This window comes from Misgurnus anguillicaudatus, chromosome 14 (genome assembly GCF_027580225.2).
Source record: "Misgurnus anguillicaudatus chromosome 14, ASM2758022v2, whole genome shotgun sequence".
NCBI lineage: Eukaryota > Metazoa > Chordata > Actinopteri > Cypriniformes > Cobitidae > Misgurnus > Misgurnus anguillicaudatus.
The window spans coordinates 10,582,070-10,605,916 of NC_073350.2; the positions used below are offsets into that span (position 1 = coordinate 10,582,070).

The window sequence follows — 23,847 nt, forward strand, 5'->3', positions numbered from 1 at the left end:
TAGCAATGCCCTGACAACCACAAAGCAATGTGCTTAAATACTCAGAACATATTAGCAACTCTATAGCAACACCTTGACAACCACAAAGCAATACAGTGGAATTCGCTGAGAACATTTTTACAACTGCATAGCAACACCCTAACAACCACAAAGCAATACACTGGAATTCGCTGAGAACATCTTTACAACTCCATAGCAACACCATGGCAACCACAAAGCAATGCACTGAAAACCACACCTTAACCCTTTAGGCGCCAGAGGTTTTTTCCTAAAACATTTAATTTTGACATGTTACTTTCAAAAGGCTATATCTTAAACGTGATAAGAGATAGAGACTTTCTGTAAATTAGAGAAATATTAAGGATGAAACACTTTATGGAGGGAAATAAAATTTAATTAAATTTAATCATTAAATTTGCATATTATGACGTCATATGTGGCAGCCATCTTGAATTTTCATGAAAAGTCACATGTTTGAATGATAAAATGCAGCACTTCTTTCCCCCCAAAATGTCCCTCACCTTCTGTATGCTATATTGCACAATACTGAATGCTCATGTAAATAGTAGGTAGTAAACAAACTGATCTGCGCGCCGATAGACTAACGTTATGCATAATGGCTCCTCTGCCCCGTGTAATGTAACTCCGCCTCTGCTCTTGCTACGAGCCGCATGGCCAGATCTGCCTCACATGCGCCCCGAGTGGAGAGAATTTGCACAGCTTGGACTATTGCCTTTACTGTCGCCATGATTGTGTGCACGGGACGGAGCACTGGAAGTCGTCCGCTCGCCCGACAGACTCCCAGGGCCCGCTCGGGAAGACGCAGCTCGCTCTACATTGCTTGCACGGTAAAAAGACTGGACGCGCATATTACCTCCAGCCTCATTCCCCACATCTGTAACACGCCCGCTAACCCGATGAATTCTCCGACCCCGTGTAACATTCCCACCACTGACATTGGGCAAAGGATTTATCATGTGCTTGGTGTATAACTTAGCTACACTTTCACTTTGTCCAGCCGCACGATTGCAAAGCAGGGGCGCGTCTGAATCGTGGTCACTAAATGAATCACCAGCATCTTCTGAAGGCAGATATTCCCCTTCATAATCATTGTCAGCGAATATAAGACCCAATACTTCATTGCAGGTAAGCTTTTTTGATGCCATTATATGATCATGTATTGAAAAAACTCGCTGAGGTTATCGCTCTGATAAAATGACTCACTTGCACACTAGCTTTGCTGTTGCGCACTTCAATGCGCTCTTGCTCTAAGAGTTTGTATAGAAGCATTATGTTTTTCTGAGTCGGGTATAAAGTATGACATGTCTGCCATCTAGTGGAGGGGGGGGATGAACGAAATTTGACACCCTATGTGACAAAATCGGCAGTTACATTCAGTGACGCATCTTGTCGACAAAAGTCGACTGTGGCGCCTAGAGGGTTAATATAGCAACACCCTGACAACCACAAAACAATGTGCTTAAATACTCAGAACACCTTAGCAAATGCATATCAACACCCTGACCACTACAAAGCAACGCACTGAAAACCACTCAAAGCACCCTAGAAAATGCATAGCAACACCCTGACAACCACATAGCAATGCACTGAAAACAACTAAGAACACCTTAACATAGCAACACCCTGACAACCACAATGCAATGTGCTAAAATACAACAGCAGTTGGGTTAAAACAACCCATTATTTGGGTCATTTTAACCCAGAAATGTGTTCTGTCCTATAGTTACCCAGCCCTGTGTTAAAAACAACCCAATATTTTTTTGCGTGTAGCAACACCCTGACAACAACAAAGCAATTTGCTTAAATACTCAGAACACCTTAGCAACTGCATAGCAACACCCTGACCACTACAAAGCCACGCACTGAAAACCACTCAAAGCACCCTAGAAAATGCATAGCAACACCCTGACAACCACAAAGCAATACACTGAAAACTGCTGAGAAAATCTTAACTGCATAGTAACACCCTAACAACCACAAAGCAATACACTGGAATTTGCTGAGAACATCTTTACAACTGCATAGCAACACCATGGCAACCACAAAGCAATGCACTGAAAACCACACCTTAACATAGCAACACCCTGACAACCACAATGCAATGTGCTAAAATACTCAGAACATCTTAGCAACTGCATAGCAACAACCACAAAGCAATCCCTTATGAAAATAAACCATGGTTTTATTGTTAATGGTTTTTTTTTGGTGTATTAGCAAAACTATGGTTTAACTGCAGTAACCATGTTTTTTTGGAAACTGTAGTAAAACTATGATTAATTTTCGTAAGGGGTGTACTAAAACTTCTCAGAACATCTTAGCAAATGCATAGCAACACCTGAAAAGTAATTAATTTGCTATATGACATTATGCCATGTTACAAAACAATCTTACAAACATGTTTTTCTGTCTTTAACATTGAGTGAAGACATACATTTACATTTTAATGCAAAATTTGAGACGTATTTGTGAATAACAACTCAACCGGCGGCATATAGATATGATACTAGTCAGCCTAAAGAAGAAATTAGAATTTCAAATTTGACAGCATACGAGGAAATGTAAAAGACAATGGTGTCACAAGCCCTGCAGCGCCTGTCATGTATAAATTATTTCGAGAACCAGGGGATGCTCAAATGCCTGGGAAAAAACCTCAGAAAACAAGAGCTGTCAATCACAGCATGGGGGAAGGGTCATTAGAGACCCGCCTCCGCTTCAAAAGCACACGCACACCCAGCAGGCTCTGACCCATAGGGTGAAGGTCACCTCATTTACCCCAAACATCATGTCACATTAAAATACACTTCCAGCCGGCCAGCATGAGCGGATCGTGACTGGGCGATGCTCTTTTTTTTCACAGACATCAATTCTGTTCTCGACTCTCCATTTCTGTTTTCCTTTCCTGTTACCTCAGTCCCTCCCTCTTTCACTCTTCACCTCTCACACTTAGTACTTAGCAGAAAAACACAGCGCTATTCAGATAAACAAGAGCTTTGACCCCAACCAAATGACCCAGCATGCTTTGTTTTCTTTCTTCCCAGAGGAAACGTTATTGGTCAAGCGTTGCTCTTTTACAGCTTTGGAGTTCACACGTATGTTTCATTTAAAGGTGATGTTTGATTTTTTCTCCTGGCTTGAAGTGGCAAAATGCAAAGTTTTTTTCTTAAGTTTAGGAGAACAAACTGAAAAGCAGGAGACACACAAGCACTTGTTCGCATTGCTTTCTCTGAAACAATTAAGAAGTAAAAGAGATCTCATATGTGATATCCTTTATCCTCTTTTCATGTATCACAAACACAATAAAGACTATTACATATCCATCAACGCATGAGACCAGGAGAATATATTACTAACCCCAGCCACACAAACACTGACCTTGTGTAAAACCCTAACTTGCTTTTCCAATAAGAGATGGATTAGATGAGATCTTAAAGGTGAAAGCAGAGCGCATGGGGTCTCGGTGAAAGCAACAGGTTTGTAATCTCTTTAACAAATAAGATGTCTTCATTCAGCGTATTAGGATCCTATAGCATAACCCCAGCTGACCTCTTGTGCCACATCTCCGGTTTGTGTTGCGCCTGCACTAATGACTGGATTGTAGTTTTGTATTTTTAATAACCACATTTATTTATTTCTTGTTATTCAAACGTATTTACACATTTTTAACAATTAAGGAGCCAATAATATGAGTAATACCAACTATAGAGTAGTACAAATATCCACAAACAGTTTTCTTTCATTGAATTCAAATAACTTGTTTTATGTTTTTACTTAGATTATGAAGTTCTTGCATACATTTCTGATTAAGATAAATGCATTTTTCTATGGCGTCACGGTGAACATGTTTTATGCGTATGTTTCTCAACTAAACCTCATTTCATAAACCTTTAACTCAGACACTCCCCCCAGTATGACAATATTCAGTATGTATCTCTGATCAGACCCATTGGTTTGCTTCGTCTTAATTTAAGTCCTAATGTATTCTGCTTGAGTTTGTTGTTGTTGAGGTTGTATTCTGCACTGTTGGTATTGCCCATATTATTGGCTCCTTAATTATGAAAAATGTGTAAATACGTTTGAATAACAAGAAATAAATAAATGTGTTTATTAAAAATACAAAACTACAAACTAATTGAATTCTAATTGTATTCTGCTTGAGTTATTTGTGTACTGTATGTCTACTGTAAACATTGTATATTTCTGCACTGAGGAGCTCAGAGTTGCTATGTTAATCTGATTTAAAGCTTTGTAAGATCACTGTCTGTGGAGGAAGCTGCCGGAAATCTGTTGTGTACTCATCTGATTGTTTTGTCTTTTATACAGTATTATATTAGTATTTACTCCATGTAAAGTATTATGCCTGAATGTCTGATAAAATAATATATTATCATGAAAGTTTATTTTGTGAAAAGGATACACTGAGTGTTTATTGCTTCCTTTATTACAGCAAATAAAATAAAATAATAAAAGAAACATACAATTTTTAAATACAATTTAAATTATTGAATGCAGCATTCAACCAAATAGGAATGGGTATTTTAGAAAGTTGTGTAGCCTAATAGTAGATACAAGTGCTTTCAAACTAATTGAATGGCATATAACTACTGTGCTATGATTCTTGTAATGGATGGCTTTTACCACATGCATTTAAAGTATTATATTATATTTAAATGAGCCTATTTTAAATGCCATGTTCTTCTCTGCATTGGTTAATAACCCAGAGGGTCTGAGCTCAGGTGTTGAGGAATGTGGTTAGTGGGTTTAATCTTTAACCATTTCATAGGTGTAAACCATTTGCTAGAGAAATTCATCGTGGTGCTGTCCGAGGCATACGAGAGGTCCGTCTCCTGACATTGCGAGACCTTTGACCTTCACAGAGAGATTTAGCGTCAGACACTGACCAGTGCTGCACAGCGGGCCGTACGAACATCTGCTGGGGCCACAATGGATCACGACAGCACCGAAAATTAACATCCTGCACCCTGAGAAAAGCAGAGAAACTGCCCTCATTTGGTGGGAAAGTCACACTCGGGCGATTGTTATTCAAATGAGCTGACCTCCGTATTGATTATGAGTTTTTTAAAGATGTCGCACACAAACTAAATATTTAGTCAGGTGCACCTTTGAACAAAAGTGGAAACATTCAAGGTTTTTGAAGGTTTCTCAAAATTCAGCATTTCAGATGAAAACATACATTGCACTTAAATTTTGTAAGTTTAATCAACTTGAATTTACAATTCATTTTAATTTTCTTGACTACACTGCAAAAAATGATTTTCAAGAAAAAAAAATCTTGTCAGTAAAAATATCCAAAAATTCTTAAATTAATATGCTTTTTCTTGATGAACAAAACGACCCAAGAAAATAAGTTTAGTTTTTAGACCAAAAATATCAAATTTAAGTGAGTTTGTGCATAAAACAAGCAAAAAAAATCTGCCAATGGGGTAAGCAAAATTTTCTTGAATTTTTCTTGAATTTAGTGTTTAACAAAAATTTCAAGATTTTTTGCTTACCCCATTGGCATATTTTTTGCTTGTTTTATGCACAAACTCACTTAAATTTGATATTTTTGGTCTAAAAACTAGACTTATTTTCTTGGGTCGTTTTGTTCATCAAGAAAAAGCATCTTAATTTAAACCTGCAAAAACAACCCAAAAATATAAGTCTAGTTTTTAGACCAAAAATTTCAAATTTAAGTGATTTTGTGCATAAAACAAGAAAAACATCTGCCAATGGGGTAAGCTAAAAAATCTTGAACATTTTTGTTAAACACTAAATTCAAGAAAAATTCAAGAAAAATTTGCTTACCCCATTGGCAGATTTTTTTGCACAAAATCACTTAATTTTGATATTTTTGATCTAAAAACTAGACTTATTTTCTTGGGTCATTTTGCTCATCAAGAAAAAGCACCTTAATTTAAGAATATTTAGATATTTTTACTAAAAACAAGACACAAATACTAAGAAAACTTTTTCTTGAAAATCATTTTTTGCAGTGTAAGAATTATAAAAATATCGTTAAAATAACTTAAGCTAATTATGCTCGATTATTATCATTTATAACTCCTCCCTACTGATATAAGTTGAAATTAAATGTAAAATAAAGTTGATTAAACTTAAACATTTAAGTGCAACAAGGATTTTTTTTCTAGTGTATAGTTTTCATGTACTGTAAAATGTAGAAATCCTTAAATTTTTTCTTCATGTTTATTTTTTATAAATGACATATCTGTGCATGTTATTATTATTTTTTTATGCATGTGACGCAAAAATCTTTAATTAAAAACCTTAACCTCCTGTTCTCCTCGAAACGGCCTTGCTTCACTTCCTGCCGCAAGGAACGGTGCGAGGGCGGGGCTATTGTAAAATTGTTTCTGCTCCGGAAAAAATTGCAGTGATTAGCAATTGCAAACATTGCCCAACTTCCAACGATTTAGTAAGTTCTCGATGGATGAAATCAAGTCCCTTACTTTTTTCATTTAAAAGTTTCACTCAGATGTACGTCACGATACGGAAAAGAGGACAATCGTTATTTCCGTTTCTTGGTGACTTTAAGGGAGAGTTCCCCCAAAATAAAAATACTGTCATAATTTACTCATCCTTAGTTCTGCTGAACACAATGAAAGATATTTTGAACAATGTTTAAAACCAGACTTTCATAGTATTTTTCTACTATGGAAGTCACTGATGCTCCTGCTTCCGTATAATATCCTCCTTTATAATTTTTACAGGTTTGGAATTACTTGGGGTGAGATAATTGTGAGAGAATTTTTAATTTTTGGGTGAACTATCACTTTGAAACATGAACATTTTACTTTATCTTAATAGTTATCCTAAACTTGATATTTGTAAATATTTTTTTCTTGTTTAAAGGGGACATTTAACAAGACTTTTTTAAGATGTCAAAAAAATCTTTGGGGTCCCCAGAGTGTGTATGTGAAGTTTTAGTTCAAAATACCCCACTGACAATTTATTATAGCATATTAAAATTGCCACGTTGTAGGTGTGAGCAAATGTGCTGTTTTTGGGTGTGTCCTTTTAAATGCAAATGAGCTGATCTCTGCACTAAATGGCAGTGCCGTGGTTGGATAGTGCAGTCTGACATCATAAGGAAAGCCAAATTTCAACATGCTTGAAGAGAATGGTTTACCAAAACTAAGTTACTGGGTTGATCTTTTTCACATTTGCCAGGTTGACAGAAGCACTGGGAACCCAATTATAGCACTTAAACATGAAAAAAGTCCAATTTTGATGATATGTTCCCTTTAAATCATAAATCAAAACAAAATTACGTGAGATTTATGCTTAAAACAACTACAAAATTGCACATAAATACACTGTGTAAAGTTAAATAATTAATTTAAATAAACTTATATATTCTAAGTGTTACCAATAAAAGTAATTTTTAGGTTAATCCAACTCTTCACTTTTTACAGTGTACTTGCCTAATAGCGTTATCAATATAACACTTCTACTGACAATACTTTATAGTTAGTATTTATAATGTACATCTTTTAATGTTTTCTTTGATTGCATTTTTCCTTATTTCTATAGACGGTTTCAGCAGTAACAACATAAACAAGCGGCGTTCGTGGTCTACACGTAACTTCCGGTAAACTCCGCTAAGAATATATAACAACAAAGTACCTTAACTGTAGTTTATTTATATAACAAGCAAATAAAACAACATGTAAATTACCTAGGAAACCAAAAGATTTGTTATTTTCGACGATGTATTTGATCAAGAGTTCAGTCGGACCATTTAAAAAACTGAAACCGGAAGTAATGTTCGGACCAGACGCGTATCGCGTCACCGCACGTGCGTGCGATGAAACCGTCTATAAAAATAAAGGTGAACAGAATTCAAGATGTCCTCCCTTATTTCATCTTTATATGCCCCTTATTACACAAATATTAACACTAGTACAAGAGATGCACCAATATGATTATTCACACTGATATCTGCCAATACCAATAATTTGGTGGATATATTAACTTGCATTAACTAAATTCTGAAGATTAAATTTTCTGAACATTATTCATTCATATAATGACCATTAATATTAAACATTAAAGTAGTGATGTTTCTTTACACTTTCTATCAATCACAGCTCAAATCCATTGCATTTTCCTGTTCTCTTTTGATTGACAGGATATATCGGCTATATTACTATCGGTTGTTTTTAAACTATCTTTATGGACCGATACCGATTATTGGCTGATAACCAATATATCATCTCTACTTGCTACCACTATATTTAATTGCAAGAAATAGGTCTTGTTTAAAGACACCTTTACTGGAAACCAGACAAAACTATTGATTGGGAAAGTTTGCCACGTGATATGACTGTAGTAGTGACACTGACGCACATTATCGTTATCTTCACAATGTTGAGATCTTCATCTCAGAATTACGCTCAAATCTTACCAACTATAGATGTGTGCTTAGTGTACCTATGGTCAACCATTGAGGGGTTAACCGTGTGTGTGGTAACACATTCCTAGTTGTTTGTGTAGAGCGCCTGCAGCCCACTCACTGCTCTTTGACTCTATTACCCTTATAAGGCAGCCGGCGCCATGGCAACCAGAGGGCTTGAATAGCAGTGTCAAATCCCTGAACACACAGACACACGCTTGCTCACTCTTCAGCACTCACAGAGAGAGAGAGAGAGAGAGAGAGAGAGAGAGAGAGAGAGAGAACAGAACGAGGCTTGTTGGTCAGTCACCACAGACACTCATAGGTCAGCTGTCTCTCTTGGCTGTTTGCTCTTATGGTTTACTGATGAATGGAGAAAGGCAGATGATGGGAAGCCGTAGACAGCTGAAAAATCTTCACGTCGGTTCTTGGGAATGTCTGTACGGCTGGACAAACCGGCACTGACGAAACAAGGTATGGAGTGAGTCTGTCTTTATGGCATACAAATATGCTTACGGGTTACTGAGATGTTCCTCGTGAGGTTTTTCATTGTTTCCCGAGAACTGTGTGCATGCAATTGGTGTCGATCTTGCGGTTTTACATGAGACAGAGAGAGAAACTGAGGAACTTGCTTGAACTTTGATCCTTGAGGATCAGGGTGGGGGCTGAGCGCTCTGTTTATCATTACCCAGTGTGCTCTCTCTGTGTGCTTTTGGCTTTGCAATTGTTCTGCTTTTTGCAAATCAGCCCAAGTGAAGAAGTTTAAATGCAAATTTTTACGGACTTTAACACGTCTGCTTTAACTGTTCAGCTGCTCAGTTATGTTCATTTAGGTAACTTTACCTCAGAAAATTACATAATATAGACAAAGTATAGCAGTAAAACTTTAATGCGGATAGCAAAGTTAAAATTATTAGGTTTGAGTACGATTTGATAATATTCGGTTCAAATTGGGATTTTGGTGCAGTGTAAAAAAAATGATGTAAGATCAATGTATATTTTTATGTTACTTTAACTTAACAAATGAAATGATTTCAACTTGTTTATAAGTTATGTCAACTTAAAATGGTTGAATTTACATTTTTTTACACCGCGTCCTTTAAATCTAAGCACATGTTTAGACAATTTGATCTCTTATGAAACTTGTAAAATGCCTAAGGTCTTTTTCTAGCAGGACACATAAGCCAGTACCACAGCTCCATTTAATCGTAATCTCATTTGTAATCATTCACTTTCCTTAACAAAACAAAAGCAATATAAAATACAGCGGCAGGTTGAGTCAAATTTGACCTTTATTACCCTCAACGTCTCTAAACACAACCTTGTGTTTCCCCACGCAGAAAAGAACTGGTTTGACTTGTTGGTGGTTACTAGGGGCATGAAGTATAGGCTTTCCTCGTGTAGTGTCAGAGTTTCCAAGTGAAACTTTGAGAAGGAGTTTTGTTTAATCCGGGTCTCCGAGTCGAGTGGCACGTGGAGGGAAACATCTTTCCAAACGTCTGGATGCGTTTACGTGTAATTTATTGTTTCCTGTGAGCCGCGGCACCTTTTGTCTGAACTTTTCATCGCACCAATGAGAGCTTGAGATCTTTAATGGGGTTTGTGGTTAGAGGTCATGAAGACGACCAACGGTGAAGAAAAAGCACCAGGTGTGATTTTCATGTGACATGTGAATGTGGTAAGCAGGTGTGCTTTTAAACTTGTTTGATTTGTTGGGTTTACTTTCTGCAGCTTAAAGGGATTCACGGATTCAAGGTTTCTCAAGGATCGCCTGACGGTGTACACAGAGATGGCCATGGTGAGCGGGGGATGGGCCAACCCCAACGGCAACGCTAATGGACTTAGTGAGAAGGGTTACCTGCGGGGGGAGGAGGAGGGCAGCTCGCCCCGGGCGGGGAACAGCGATGCGGAGGGCGTCGAGGAGGACAAGGCCTGCGTGGTGGACTGCGTGGTGTGTGGGGACAAATCAAGTGGAAAGCACTACGGCGTTTTTACCTGCGAAGGGTGTAAGAGTTTCTTTAAGAGGAGCATCAGACGTAACCTCAACTACACCTGCAGGTGAGACCACCACGCATGACTTAAGGGGCGGTCACGCTACACTTTTCACTTCATTGACTTTCATTCATAGGCATGCGAATGCGTTAGACTGGAAACGCATATTTGGCATTTCGCTGCGTGCCAAAGTTAAATATGTCCTGCAAATTCGTATCACCTGAAGACTGGTAGATAATCGGTACGTCAAGGCGTGACATTTCTCTACAGAAAAGATGGACGAAGCATGACCCGTCCATATCCGCTGCAATGTCCAAAAAATATTAGCATGCTAAAAGTCTAGTGTGACCACCTTATTACGAGTGACATCACACAGGATTGCAACAACATATTTTTTTTTGTATTGTTTTTTTTTGTAATAATAATACTTAAGATTTAAAGATTTAAAATAAGACATTTAACCAAAGATAAAATTATATTAAACCTGAAAAATAAGATAATAAAAATAAAAAATAAATAAAAAAATTTAATAAAAAAAACTAAAAAGAAAAGTAGTTTTGTATTGTATAACAGGTGAAACTAATTTATTTAAGATAAATGTTAAAGGGAATCGTATATTATTGTGTTTTATAAATGTTTCGATATTTTTTACTAGAAAGCAAGAAAAAATTAACCTACAGAGCTAACCTATAAACGACTCATTTAACCAGAATACTATTTTTACGTCCAAAAATACCCACATCCTTTTTAATATGACATTTTCACCCTTTACTCAACAATGACGTGTATTTTACACATGTATGAAATTCCTTGTAAGCGTTCTGTCATTGGTCAGCCAGCCCAGCCAATCACACGCTCTCAATTCACATAAAGCTCAGTAAAGGAATTTGGCTGAACTCTCTGTGAACTCTGTTAACCTCTTACTGATAGTCACATTACACTGTATTCATGCAAACAAATGATTTACATACTTATGAGATAGAGACTGGAATACAGGACAATGAACTGCGTTTTTACCGGATCTATATGGGATGTGTGTAAACACACAGATATTCCAGAAAAATCAGTCTTTATTAATGTATTTTCCACAAGGGTTAGGCTTATGTCTTCTGGGTAGCCCCGCCCACTGTAAAATCTCATTGGTACAAAATTCCTCTTCACAGGTGTATAGTAATATTTATTATGTTCTAATTTGTGTTCTTTTCTGACTAGACAGTGATAATCATCTGCAAGATTTAAACCTATTGTGTGAATGCAATGACTGCATAGCTAGAAGCCTTTGCATTATAAAGGTTCTGGTTGGACTTCCTGTTTAACATACTGTGTCAAAAGCATTTGATAGTGAAGCATTTTTATTTATAAAACACATTACTTGGAAATGCATAAAAAGCTGCTAGAAAAAAAAAACATCCATTTCCACTCATTTAAATCCGCCAGCTATTATAGCTGAATGTTGCACAAAGACACATGGCCATGGAGAGAGAATTGTGCATATTGTGTGTTTTACTGGCCTCTGGCAGCAGATCTAACATTAGACTTGCTGCCATGGGAACTTTAGGAATGAATGAACAGAATCGTGTCCTTCATGCCAAGGTTATAGGACTGATAATTTACCTGAACACCATTGGCGAGCTCTTCATACACAACAGATCATGAACGACAGCATTAGGGGCTGTTCACATTTTGTGCCTAAACCGCACGAAGAATTCGACCACTTCGCTTCCCCTCCTTTTTTCCAACGCGCTTGAAGCTAAAGCAAAAAAAGCAACGCGAACTAAAGGTTGAAGTATTTTCAACTGGTATTTAAAAAAAAAGAGCGCGACGCACCGCATGCGCTTGCTGTGCAGCTACATTCAAAATAACATAGCTATTTCCCGGCGCAAAAGACGCAAAATGTGAATCTCCCCTTGTCGGATTATAAACTAAAACAGAAATATAAAGAATATCGCCATAAGGAATGTTTCTGTTTGGCTCTTAGAATAACTGTTGTCTTTTCAAACATTTTTATGTTTACATTTCATTTTTGTCAGCAAATGCACAATGATTGTCACTCCCAGTAAACAAAATGTAACAAACATTGTTTTTTTGTGATTTTGTGTCATATTGTCTTTTCATTTCACTTATCAGTTTCATTTAGTTTAAGGAATTTTAGTTTAGATGGTGATTCATTAACTTAAGTAGCTAAAACACAAGGTCAAGGGAGATACATTTCATGATAATATTATTCATTCATTATTAATTGGTGATTGGGTCTTTATTTACTTTGATTTTGGTTTGTAAATACTGTGAATTGTGTGCAGTTCTTTCTTTGTTTGTAAGAAGATATGAGTAATCTTGCTTTTATATAATGTGATATTTTAATAATTTACTGGATTGATATAATGGTGAATTCCCATCTTATTTCACTTCACTGTTTTGTTTGCTCATAATTATATTGATGTATTAATATTGTACTCATTTCTAACTAAACTCTCTTCTCCACAGGTCAAACAGAGATTGTCAGATTGACCAGCATCATCGTAACCAGTGTCAGTACTGTCGACTGAAGAAATGCGTCCGGGTCGGTATGAGAAAAGAAGGTCAGCATCAACCTGAATAACTTACTGTACTTTAACTTTAAACATATCCTTACTATACTTGAATGAAGTTAAATTTGTGCATATACACCAGCCTTCAAGGGCACCTATTATGGCCTTTTACAAGATGTAATATAAGTCTCAGGGGTGCCCAGAATGTCTCTGTGAAGTTTCAGCTTAAAATACCCCACAGATCATTTATTATAGCATGTTCAAAATGCCCCTATTTGGGTGGGAGCAAAAATATGCAAATGAGCTTCAGGTCCTCACTCCTTTACAAACAGACAGTGAGTGCTTTCAGTTAAAATAGATCAGAATAATACGGTCTGAGACAATAGTATCTAGTGAACAGAGTAAAACTTGTTGAGAGTGGTAATGCAGGACTGTAAGTGGGTGGGGCTTTATCAACGTGACCTCACATTGAAAAGAGAATTAAAACGGCATGTCTAATGAAACTGCTTTGGTTTAATGGGGATTAAAAAACAAGAAACGGGTGGATTTTTTAATCGTAGGGTGGTTGTGTTCACACACTGCCAATACACATTATACCCAAACACCTTGTAAAAGTGGATTTTGCATAATAGGTGCCTTTTAAAATGTTTTAAGTCCAATCTTGTAAATTACTATTTTTATCAGGCTCTTATGTTTAGGTTTAGTAATTTCACTTTAATGGCAATGAAAAAGTTATAAGCAGTGTTGGGGAAAGTTACTTTTAAAAGTAATGCAAAAAAAGTAACTAATTGCTCTACTTAGTTACTTTTCATATAAAGTAATGCTTACGTTACTTTTAAGTTACTTTTGCGTTACTTTTTCTTACTTGGATGAGGCTTGATCTCTTTCAGGCCTTGCATGTGTTTTTATGATCGCAAAAATGTTAAGCTCTGGCCTGCCATCTCCGTTTCTGACTCAAACTGTTCCCACTCAGGCGCACAGAGTAATTCTATGTTAATATGTTCAATTTAATTCAGTACATTATTTTATTTTTAAATCGAATTATTTAAACTGAAAAGTAACTCACTTTACTTTTTTAAAAAGTAACTCAAATATTAATGTGTACATTTATAGAGTAATGCGTTACTTTAATCGTTACTTCAGAAAAGACATATTATTACGTAATGCGCGTTACTTATAATGCGTTACCACAACACTGGTTATCAGTCAGTAATTTAAATGCCTTATTGTCACTTTAGTCATTTCATTGCTATTTAACAAATGTGCATGTGAAATCCTCAAAGTGCATGCAAGTTTTTTTGGCAAAAATTTCCACTTCTAAAAAATCTTCAGTCACTTAATTAAGTTTAAAGGCAAACAAATTTGGTCAATATCCCAATATATTCGGTAAACCTCCTGTAACCTGGTAAAGATGTAGCCTACTTGTGCCGTTATTTATCCAATTCTATTTCCATGCACTTAGAGGACTTTGCTGAAAAAGCCATTTAACGGATTCTGCCAACATACGGGTATTTCTGAATGGCTGGAATTAAGCGGATTTAAAGCGAAAGTATATGATTAACGTACAATATCTGTATGTGTCGAAAGCATTACCCCATTTTTGACAAAGGTGGCTTTTAATGGCTTTTGCATCTGAGCTCTTCAAGTATAACATCATTTTCCCAATTATTTGTAGTTTACACAAATTCACAGGTGGCTTAGAGAAGTAACCACAGGTGTATTTCATCACATTATTTATATACTTCTTATAATATTTCATTAATAATATAGACTGTTTTTTGTCTTGAACAAGATTGTTAACATTATTGTGTTCCCATTTGAGTTTTTTGGCTGTATTTAAAAATTAAATCACACCTTTAAATATTTTATTATATAATACAAAGACTTCACACAGTTCAGACATTTGAGTGTGGCTTCAGTGTACAAATACATTTTGTGCCATTACAACATAAAACAGTGCAAGGCGACATAATCTTTTATCTTTCTCTTTTGCATTTTCCTTCATTTTCCAGCTGTCCAGCGTGGCCGCATTCCTCCCTCGCACGCAGGCATCAGTCCAGCCTCAATGGTCGGAGTTGGTGTTGATGGTGGAGGAGCTCCAGGCATGGGTGGAGATTTTTTCAATGGTCAGCCGGTATCTGAACTGATCTCTCAGTTGTTGAGAGCAGAGCCGTACCCCAGCGGCCGTTACGGAGCCCAGTGCGGCCAGCAGCTCCCGGGAGCCAACACCTCCGTCATGGGCATCGACAATATCTGCGAGCTGGCGGCCAGGCTGCTCTTCAGCACAATCGAGTGGGCCAGGAACATTCCCTACTTTCCCGAACTGCCCGTGTCGGAGCAGGTGGCCCTACTTAGGCTTAGCTGGAGCGAACTGTTTATCCTAAATGCTGCTCAATCCGCCCTGCCCCTCCACACTGCCCCCCTGTTAGCAGCTGCTGGTTTCCACTCCTCCCCAATGCCGGCCGACCGCGTCGTGTCCTTCATGGACCAGGTGCGGGTCTTTCAGGACCAGGTGGACAAGCTGGCGCGACTGCAGGTGGATTCAGCCGAATACAGCTGTCTGAAAGCCATCGCTCTCTTTACACCAGATGCGTGATGTTTCTGGTATATATACGTACCTAAAATTTATCCATACCATGAGTAGAAATCAATAACCATACATGAGTATTACAATGTAGCAGGCAAAAAAGTGAGAAAAAAGGCCCAGAACATGATGGCCACCTTTGGATTGAGCCAGACAAAAAAGCCCAACATATTTAGTGTCTCTTTCGATGCTTGCCTTCTCTAAAAGAGCAAACATCATCTTTAAATGTTCATTGCACTGATTTGTGTTAATTCCCTTCTTAAGCTAAGCTGTGTCATGTTTCCCACAGATGCGTGTGGGCTGTCAGACCCGGCACACATCGAGAGCTTACAGGAGAAAGCTCAGGTAGCCCTGACCGAGTACGAGCGCATGCAGTATCCGGGTCAGCCCCAGCGTTTTGGCAGACTTCTTCTCCGCCTCCCCGCCCTGAGGGCCGTGCCCGCCAACCTCATCTCCCAGCTCTTCTTTATGCGGCTGGTGGGCAAGACGCCCATCGAAACGCTCATCCGGGACATGCAGCTCTCCGGAAGCTCCATCGGGTGGCCGTATGTGCCCGGACAGTAAATGAACAATCGGAGGGCTTGTTCCCATATTTTACCATCTCAGGCTTTTTCTCCACGAATTCACAGTAACTGCATGGAGAGATGTTGGTTTTGTGTATCGGGTCTTATTGATTATGTACATACTGAATGACTTAAATGTTCCTATGCAGTTGATAACTCACTCTTTCAGCATCAACAGTTCAGTGTGCTAATATGTGACCCAAAGCTTTAAAGAAGTGTTATAATGCCTACTTATGGAGAGCATAGTAAACTAATTTAAAGGTAGTAAACTACTACATTTAGCATCTTTATAAAGGACTGCAAAGTGCTCGAAAGGTTGGGATGTATACAATATACTTGAAGATTCAACAGTGTTTGGATTCGAATACTTGCATACTGCACAGCACTGTATATTGCAAACTATTTTTAAAAATAGTATGGGACACTGTATGTGATATGCAAGGTACATGGTTCAAAATGTAGTAAAGTATGCTACATTAATGTCACAGGACCTTATTGTGTTGCATGATAAATGTGGTGTTCAAATATCATTTAAGACATGGCTATTTTACATTTGGAAGTTTGTGTGAACAGGTATAAAAATACAGTATTGGTGAATGTACACCCTTTTAAAAAAGTACACAAAGGGTGCATATTAGTACCTCAAATGTACATATTGGTACTTCAAAGATACATTATGGAACCTCAAAGGTCCAATATGTACCGAAATGGTACATACTAGGACCTCTTTAAAGGGTACCACCCCAGTGACAGCGTTTGTACCTTTATTTCTGACAGTGTGGAAGGTCATCAGAAAATCTCATAAATTTTTTTAATACTATGCATAGTATACACACTATATACTGCAAAAAAAGGAGGGATATTGTTGTGTGCTATTCTGAATGTCACCTATATGTTTTGGATTGTCTTGTTCTATTCACTTTTTTATCTGGGCGAATAATTGGGGTAAAGTTTTACATTGCTGACTGTGGACAGCATCAAATATTTTTGCATACTAAAAATAAAAAAATGAATGACACAAGCTCTTATGTAAAACCATTTGTAAACAAACTTGCATTTTCATGACTGTATTGAAAAAATAAATAAATTGTAAACAAGAGAAAAGAGTATTTGTTTAAGATTTTCAATAAACATCCCAGAAAGAGCTATACTGTATCATAAGTTTACCCTTACGATAATTACCCATGGTTTTACTACAGTAAAAAACATAAAATAATGGTTATCACAAATAATTGTAAACCATGGGTTTCAAAAACCATAAACCAATAGACACCATTATAGAAATTCTATTGGTTTTATTGGGAATTTTATTGGTCCTAATTGAATATGGCCCAAAACACACTACAGTGTATTGGTCTTTGTTGGTCTCTAATGGTATGTATTGGTTCTATTGGTGCTATTGGTTCTAATGGAATATGGCCCAAAACACACTACGGTGTAGTGGTTTTAATGGTAAAGGCTAATGGTTCCTATTGGTATTTCAACGGAAACCATTAGAATTTTCTGTAATGGTTTTATTGTTTTTTCAGCAGGGTTAAACCACGGTTAATGTAGTAAAACCACGGTTTTCACACGCACGAACGCACACACACGGTTACACTTTTACCACAAAAACATGGTTAATTTTCGTAAGGGTGATCTACATTAGACCATGTTTTTTTCTGGTCACATAAATAAAATAAAATTAACTGTTTTTTTTACGATATTTATATATTTAAGTTATTTCCTGTATAAACTGTCTTGAGACGACATTAATTCACGTGGTATACTTTTTTCGTTTACGCTGCCAGTTTTTCCTCCTCCATCTAAAATTAGCTGTAAGCAACATCTTAGATGATATGAAATGAAATAAACTGAATTTAAACTTACCTCAAAAACTTTTGTGTGGATGCATTTAAGACGCAATAGAAAAAAACTCGTCCAGTCTCGCTCAGTTTTGAATGAATCATAAGCATACAGTGTCCTCTGCTGGTGACTGGGCGCTGGTGCCTCTCCTATTCCTATATTACAATAAAATCTCTGTCAGCCTCTATAGATGAACAAATGTCCTTAAATGTCTTATGTTCAGCTGATACATATGTGTGTAAATGAATGAATGAACATGATGAATAAGTCAAATGTTAATTTCAGACAGGGTGTGTGCAGAGTGCAGCCCAGCCCCTGCCTACATTACACACACACACACACACACACACACACACACACACACACACACACACACACACACACACACACATAACGTTCACACATACAGGGGAGGAACCTATTACAATCGCATACGGACTCTATTATCAGTACATATTACACAGATCAGTAACAGTCAGTTAAATAGGAAATAAAACACTATTTTCGTTTGTAAAAAATGTCGTACATACCCGGTCAGCCTGTCACGGCAGTTGTGGTGAGTTTGTATCAGTCTCAGAAAGTTTTAGCATGGTAGGCTGCACTAGCATCAGTTATGCACTTCGCTTTGTCTTACATACGGTAAATGCCGCTATCGGTTTATTTTATCATCAGGACCGAGACAGCCGTTAAAATACACACGACGGTTCATGGCAAAACTAATGTAGAAAATAGGATAACTGACTTTTAAGATACGTTTATAGTGTGAGACATGTTAGCATGTTATGCTAACGTTAGCAAGAGTGGAAAAAACTGTTCATTAATAGTATTATTTATGTAACTTGTATATATAACTTACGTCGATTATTTATTTGATTAAAACATGTAAACTATGGGACGCAACAGAGATATAGCTAAAGTTCAACATGCAGAGCAAAAGGTAAGGGAAAGTAAATGAGCTCATGAAAAGCAGACTGATAACAGTATTTTTGGGAGAGAAATAATACCGAATCTTAATTATAAGTGAGGTTTAATTATAAAAAAAAGTGTTTATTTTAAATGATGATCTTCTGCCAGTTAGGTGTTACAGGTGTGGCTCGTGTGCGTTCTGCAGGTAGTGCTGCCATATATGGTCATAAACAGCTACAGTGTAGGTTGTGTCATCATAGAAAGATTACTAGATTTTGAAGCACTTCTTAACGCACGGATATATTTTCATTTGTATTCTTGCATTTCTTCACATCACATATCATTCTTATAATATTTCTGTATTTTTAGCAACGAATTGAAATTCACAAGTTACGGGATGGTGATAATTTAATATTGGGATTCAGCATTGGAGGTGGAATTGACCAAGATCCTAATCAGAACCCATTCTCTGAAGACAAAACAGATAAGGTAAAACTAAAAGACCATGTTTTAAAAAAATCTCATTTGAATTGTATTATACAGCCAGACACTTTGCAGTATGATGTTGTTGTAAGCTGCTGTTGATGTCAGTGATGTCATAGTTTAACTCTTATAATTTGTCACAGGGAATTTATGTAACGCGTGTGTCTAAAGGTGGACCTGCAGAGGTGGCTGGGCTCAGGATGGGAGACAAAATTATGCAGGTTTGAGATTAACACATTGTCAAACACAATATTAGATGTTGTCACAGGGTTTCCCGTCAGAACATTTCTTAGTTAAGGTGGAAGGGTTGGGTGGTGGGCGGGGCCGAGGGCGTGGCAATCAAAGGGGCGGGATGTATGCGTCATGATGAAAATAAAAATATTTTTATTTAAAACACTAAAATAAAATTTTAATTTGAAGAAACTATGACACATACTAGATGAACACATACTAGATTATTAATGAATTAAATGTTTTTACCTCTTAACGAGAATAGCTGCGTGGTGAAGTGAAACTAAAGGTTAATAAACACAAACTAAAGCAGATGTAGAACGTCTCGTCTGTTGAACGATGAACAAAAATTTTAAAAAACGGATTATTTCCCACTATTAATTACATTATCTTAAAGGAGTGTAACTACTGTAGCATGTTAATAATGCACATAAATAACGTGAGCAAGAGCGCTCAACAATTATATTGAATCAACAGGCACGTGAAACCTAGCTAAGCAGGTTGCTCAAACAACAAAATCACCAGCTACTTTACTTTAAAATTGCAAGAACTATAGACTAATACAATAACAGGCTTAAATGAACCCAAAACATAAGTCCACTTACAGTTCTCACGGACACGCATTTTATCAACTGGCTATCTTCCAGACATGACGGACCATGTCTTATCTCATTTCGGCCGTGTAGTGCGCATGCACACTCGCGGTGTGAAGCGCGTCAGTGCTATTCTCCGAGACCTAGTTAAGGCGGTAGGGTTTCCAAGCTTAGGCGGGCTGCCTTTACTGAAGTGTGCTGCGGGAAACCCTGTTATCATCTGTGATTACATACAATGACGAAGATAATAGTAATATCCTCCACTACAGACACTGTGGTGTAATTATCATTGTATCATCTAATCCAGGGGTTTTCAAACTGTGGGTTGAGACCTATAGTTTAAATCTAAGGGAGGCGGAAAATGAGACTATTTTCAAAAAAGTGAAGTGTCCCTTTAATGTATAAAAACAATGAAAGTCTAATAATAGCCTGTTGGGATTAGTTGTGCTTAAAGGGATAGTTCACCCTCAAATGAAAATTCATGTCGTCTGCTAAAAACAAAGAAATATATTTGTAATGAAGCAGGAAACGGAAGCACCATTGATTTCCATAGTAGAAAAAAATTCTAATATGGATGTCAATAGTGCCCCAAAATGGTTTAGTTACAAACATTACTCAAAATGCAAAAAAAAATAATAATAATAATGAGGGGTAGTAAATGATGACAAAATTTTTTATTTTTGCGTGAACTATCCCTATAATTTTTTGATAAAACTAATGAAAATCAATTAGTGGTTTTAAATAGTTTCTTGCTCAGTGATGCATTTTAGTTTTGAGTCTTGCTTTACCATAATAATTGTGATTAACTCACACTGTTGTCTGTCTTCATTAGTCATTATTTATAGTCACCTGTATATTGGTGTGAATCTTCATGACAGGTGAATGGGTGGGACATGACAATGGTCACGCACGATCAGGCACGAAAACGGCTCACTAAGAAGAATGAAGACGTGGTCAGGCTTCTCGTCACTAGAAAATCCCTGGAGGAAACGGTTAGACAGTCCATGATGCAACACTAATGTAGATCTGAGACACACTAATTCAAGCAAATGAATGTTGTTATTGGTTAATCACATGTTCAGATGCTGTTTGAACTAAACAGCTTTCCTTAGCCAAAGAGTGATGCCATTTCAGACTTTCAGTGTAGACTAACTTCTCAGTTATTATCATTTTGTTTTATGTATTAAACTCAATACTGCAACAGTATACTAATGTGGGACGACTCTATACTGACCGAAATAATGTCAATGCATTGTATGCATTCCATAATTGCATTTCTAATAATATATGCTATTAAAGCATTCCTTCATAAAGTACAAGTTTATTTAGTGGTAATTTAAGCCAACTAATACGTAAAATCGTAAAATGTGCAAAATCATGTAACGCAGAAAACTTTATGACTGTTAGAATAAACAACTATACCTTTTATGACCACTAATTTTGCAGTTATTTTGTGTTTATAACACTTCATTTTATAATCTTTGTATTTACTAAACAATGTTAGTCTCTGCTTATGGTTGAATTATCGCCTTCTGATCATTATCATTTGAAAGATGGGCAGCCATGTTTATATTTGGCACCTGTAAGCAAGGCACAATAACACTGCAATTTTGTATTTAGCAATGTTTTCTTTTTTCTGTACTGTTTGGATTTGAAAATGTTTTTGATACAGACTTTTTGGCATTTGATTGTATGGAGATATTTTTTCACTTCAGTGAATTAAAGACCCTTCTAGCACAAAGTTTGTGAGTTTTAATACACTGTAAAAAATGCTTTAAATATATATAGAATCAAATTGGTTATTCAAGTAATTTCAGCTTACTATTTTAAATCTTGACACTTGAGTGATGTGTTGCTGTAACTTACAAAACAGCCGAAATTGCTTAAAGGCACATTATGTAAGATTTTTGCATTAAAATATATATTAAAAAACAATACTAGCACAGTGTATTTTTGTTTACATGTGTACTTACATTATCCCAAATGTTTTCAACAATGTATAAATCCAGATCATCACAGCATCATTAGGCTGTGGCTGTTGTTGTTGTTGTTTGGTGACCTCTAGTGGTGAATATTACATATTGTACCTTTAACCCCAAGTATAAAATGTGATGTTGATCACATAATTCAGTCACAGTGTACTGAGAAGCAGAAGAATTCAAAATATGTTAAATACATTTTTAATCCTTAATTGGCCCTTTTATCAACACCTGTCTCTTTACATTGAGCTTAAAGTAGTGCAGTGACATTTCAAGCAGCAAATCTATTTCCTGACCTTTTGCTGTTTGTTCAAGCAGTTTTGTACTTCAACATACTTTCATCTCTTTAATGTTCGCAGGCAAAGGTGACCATATTTGCAGGTAGGCTATACTATAAATTGCAATGTACTCTTAAAGTCCCGATGAAATCAAAATGGGCAATTTTTATTTTTAGTGAAATATTGCAGTGTTTAATATAAACAAACAATAGAGTACATATGTGAAGTTTTGGCTCAAAGTACACAGATAATTTATTACAGCATGTTAAAATTGCCACTTTTTGTGTGTGAGCAAAAAGTGTCATTTTGGGTGTGTCCTTTAAAATGCAAAGGATCTGATCTTACCAGTGCCGTGGTTGGATAGTGCAGATAAAGGGGCAGAGAATGGTTTACTGAAACAAAGTTACTGGGTTGATCTTTATCACATTTCCTAGATTGATAGAAGCACTAGTGACCCAATTATAGCACTTAAACAGGGAAAAAGTCTGTTCTGGATGATAGTTTAGGAAATACACATTTAGTGGATATTCAGTAGAATCTTTTAATAGAAACAAAACCCTGTGCTAAACATCTGCATGCAATCTTTATAAGTGTGACATGCTTGTCAAGTATGCAACGCATACTCAAAATATGACCTTTGAGTAACACATGCACACCCGGAGCAGTGGGCAGCTATCCCTACAGTGCCCCTTTGCATCTCAAATAAAGTGGCAATTCAATCTGTTCTGGGATGTTAAGGTATGTAGTCTAGAGGACACTGTATGATTCATAATAATTACTTTGTGCAGGTTTTTATCTTGTAACCTTGATGGGCAGTTTCAGTCAGCGTGTTTTGAATAAATGAAACCCTGTCAATATGTAATGAGATCACAGTTTAATTGATTAGAATTTAATTATAACATATTTGTATTGGTTTTCTTTTAAGTGGTGTTGTATATTGTTTTTGTCTTGTGCTGCCTATCACCAGGAGGACTCTCTGGTAGAAGAGATATTGTATCTCAATGGGACCTTCCTTTTTAAATGAAATGAAATTAAAAAGCTTACACCTATTTAAAAGGCTTAGACTTTTTATATCTGTATCAGTTGCATTTATTTTACGTAGAAATCGATTGTATATCATGCCTGTTTCCGAGCAGCTGAATGTGTAATTACAGTAGCTAAATGTAGCGCATGTATGCAACATACAGTACCACCCACTCTCTGGCAGGACCATTGTGTTACCATAGTGATACAATCTGCTACCGTCACCTTTCAGAAATGCAAAAAATGTGCTCTTTTATGTTAAAGCCATGTTTTCAGTTATCACATGTATATTTCACAAAGCATATAGCATCATTTATAAAGACAAATCCGTTTTTTTAAGGTTACATTTTGAGGCAAATGTTGTCATTTCGTTTTAACATTTTGTTGTAAGTTTTGCTAATTTTTTGT

At 36.7% G+C, this 23,847-nt stretch overlaps 2 protein-coding genes across 2 annotated transcripts; both read left to right on the forward strand.

Annotated features, from left to right (window-relative positions):
* Positions 1-8,674: 8,674 nt before the first annotated feature.
* On the forward strand, positions 8,675-17,205 carry nr2f6b (nuclear receptor subfamily 2, group F, member 6b). The gene is given in 5 exon segments (XM_073875859.1): positions 8,675-8,908; positions 10,166-10,492; positions 12,911-13,005; positions 14,967-15,551; positions 15,828-17,205. Coding segments are annotated over 4 exon segments (1,224 nt in total). The 5' UTR covers positions 8,675-8,908; positions 10,166-10,223; the 3' UTR covers positions 16,103-17,205.
* A 1,127-nt stretch (positions 17,206-18,332) lies between these two features.
* On the forward strand, positions 18,333-21,900 carry tax1bp3 (Tax1 (human T-cell leukemia virus type I) binding protein 3). The gene is made up of 4 exons (XM_055184151.2): positions 18,333-18,502; positions 19,222-19,341; positions 19,479-19,556; positions 21,038-21,900. The coding sequence occupies exons 1-4, from the start codon at positions 18,464-18,466 to the stop codon at positions 21,176-21,178; spliced, it is 378 nt and encodes a 125-aa protein (XP_055040126.1). The 5' UTR covers positions 18,333-18,463; the 3' UTR covers positions 21,179-21,900.
* Positions 21,901-23,847: the final 1,947 nt, after the last annotated feature.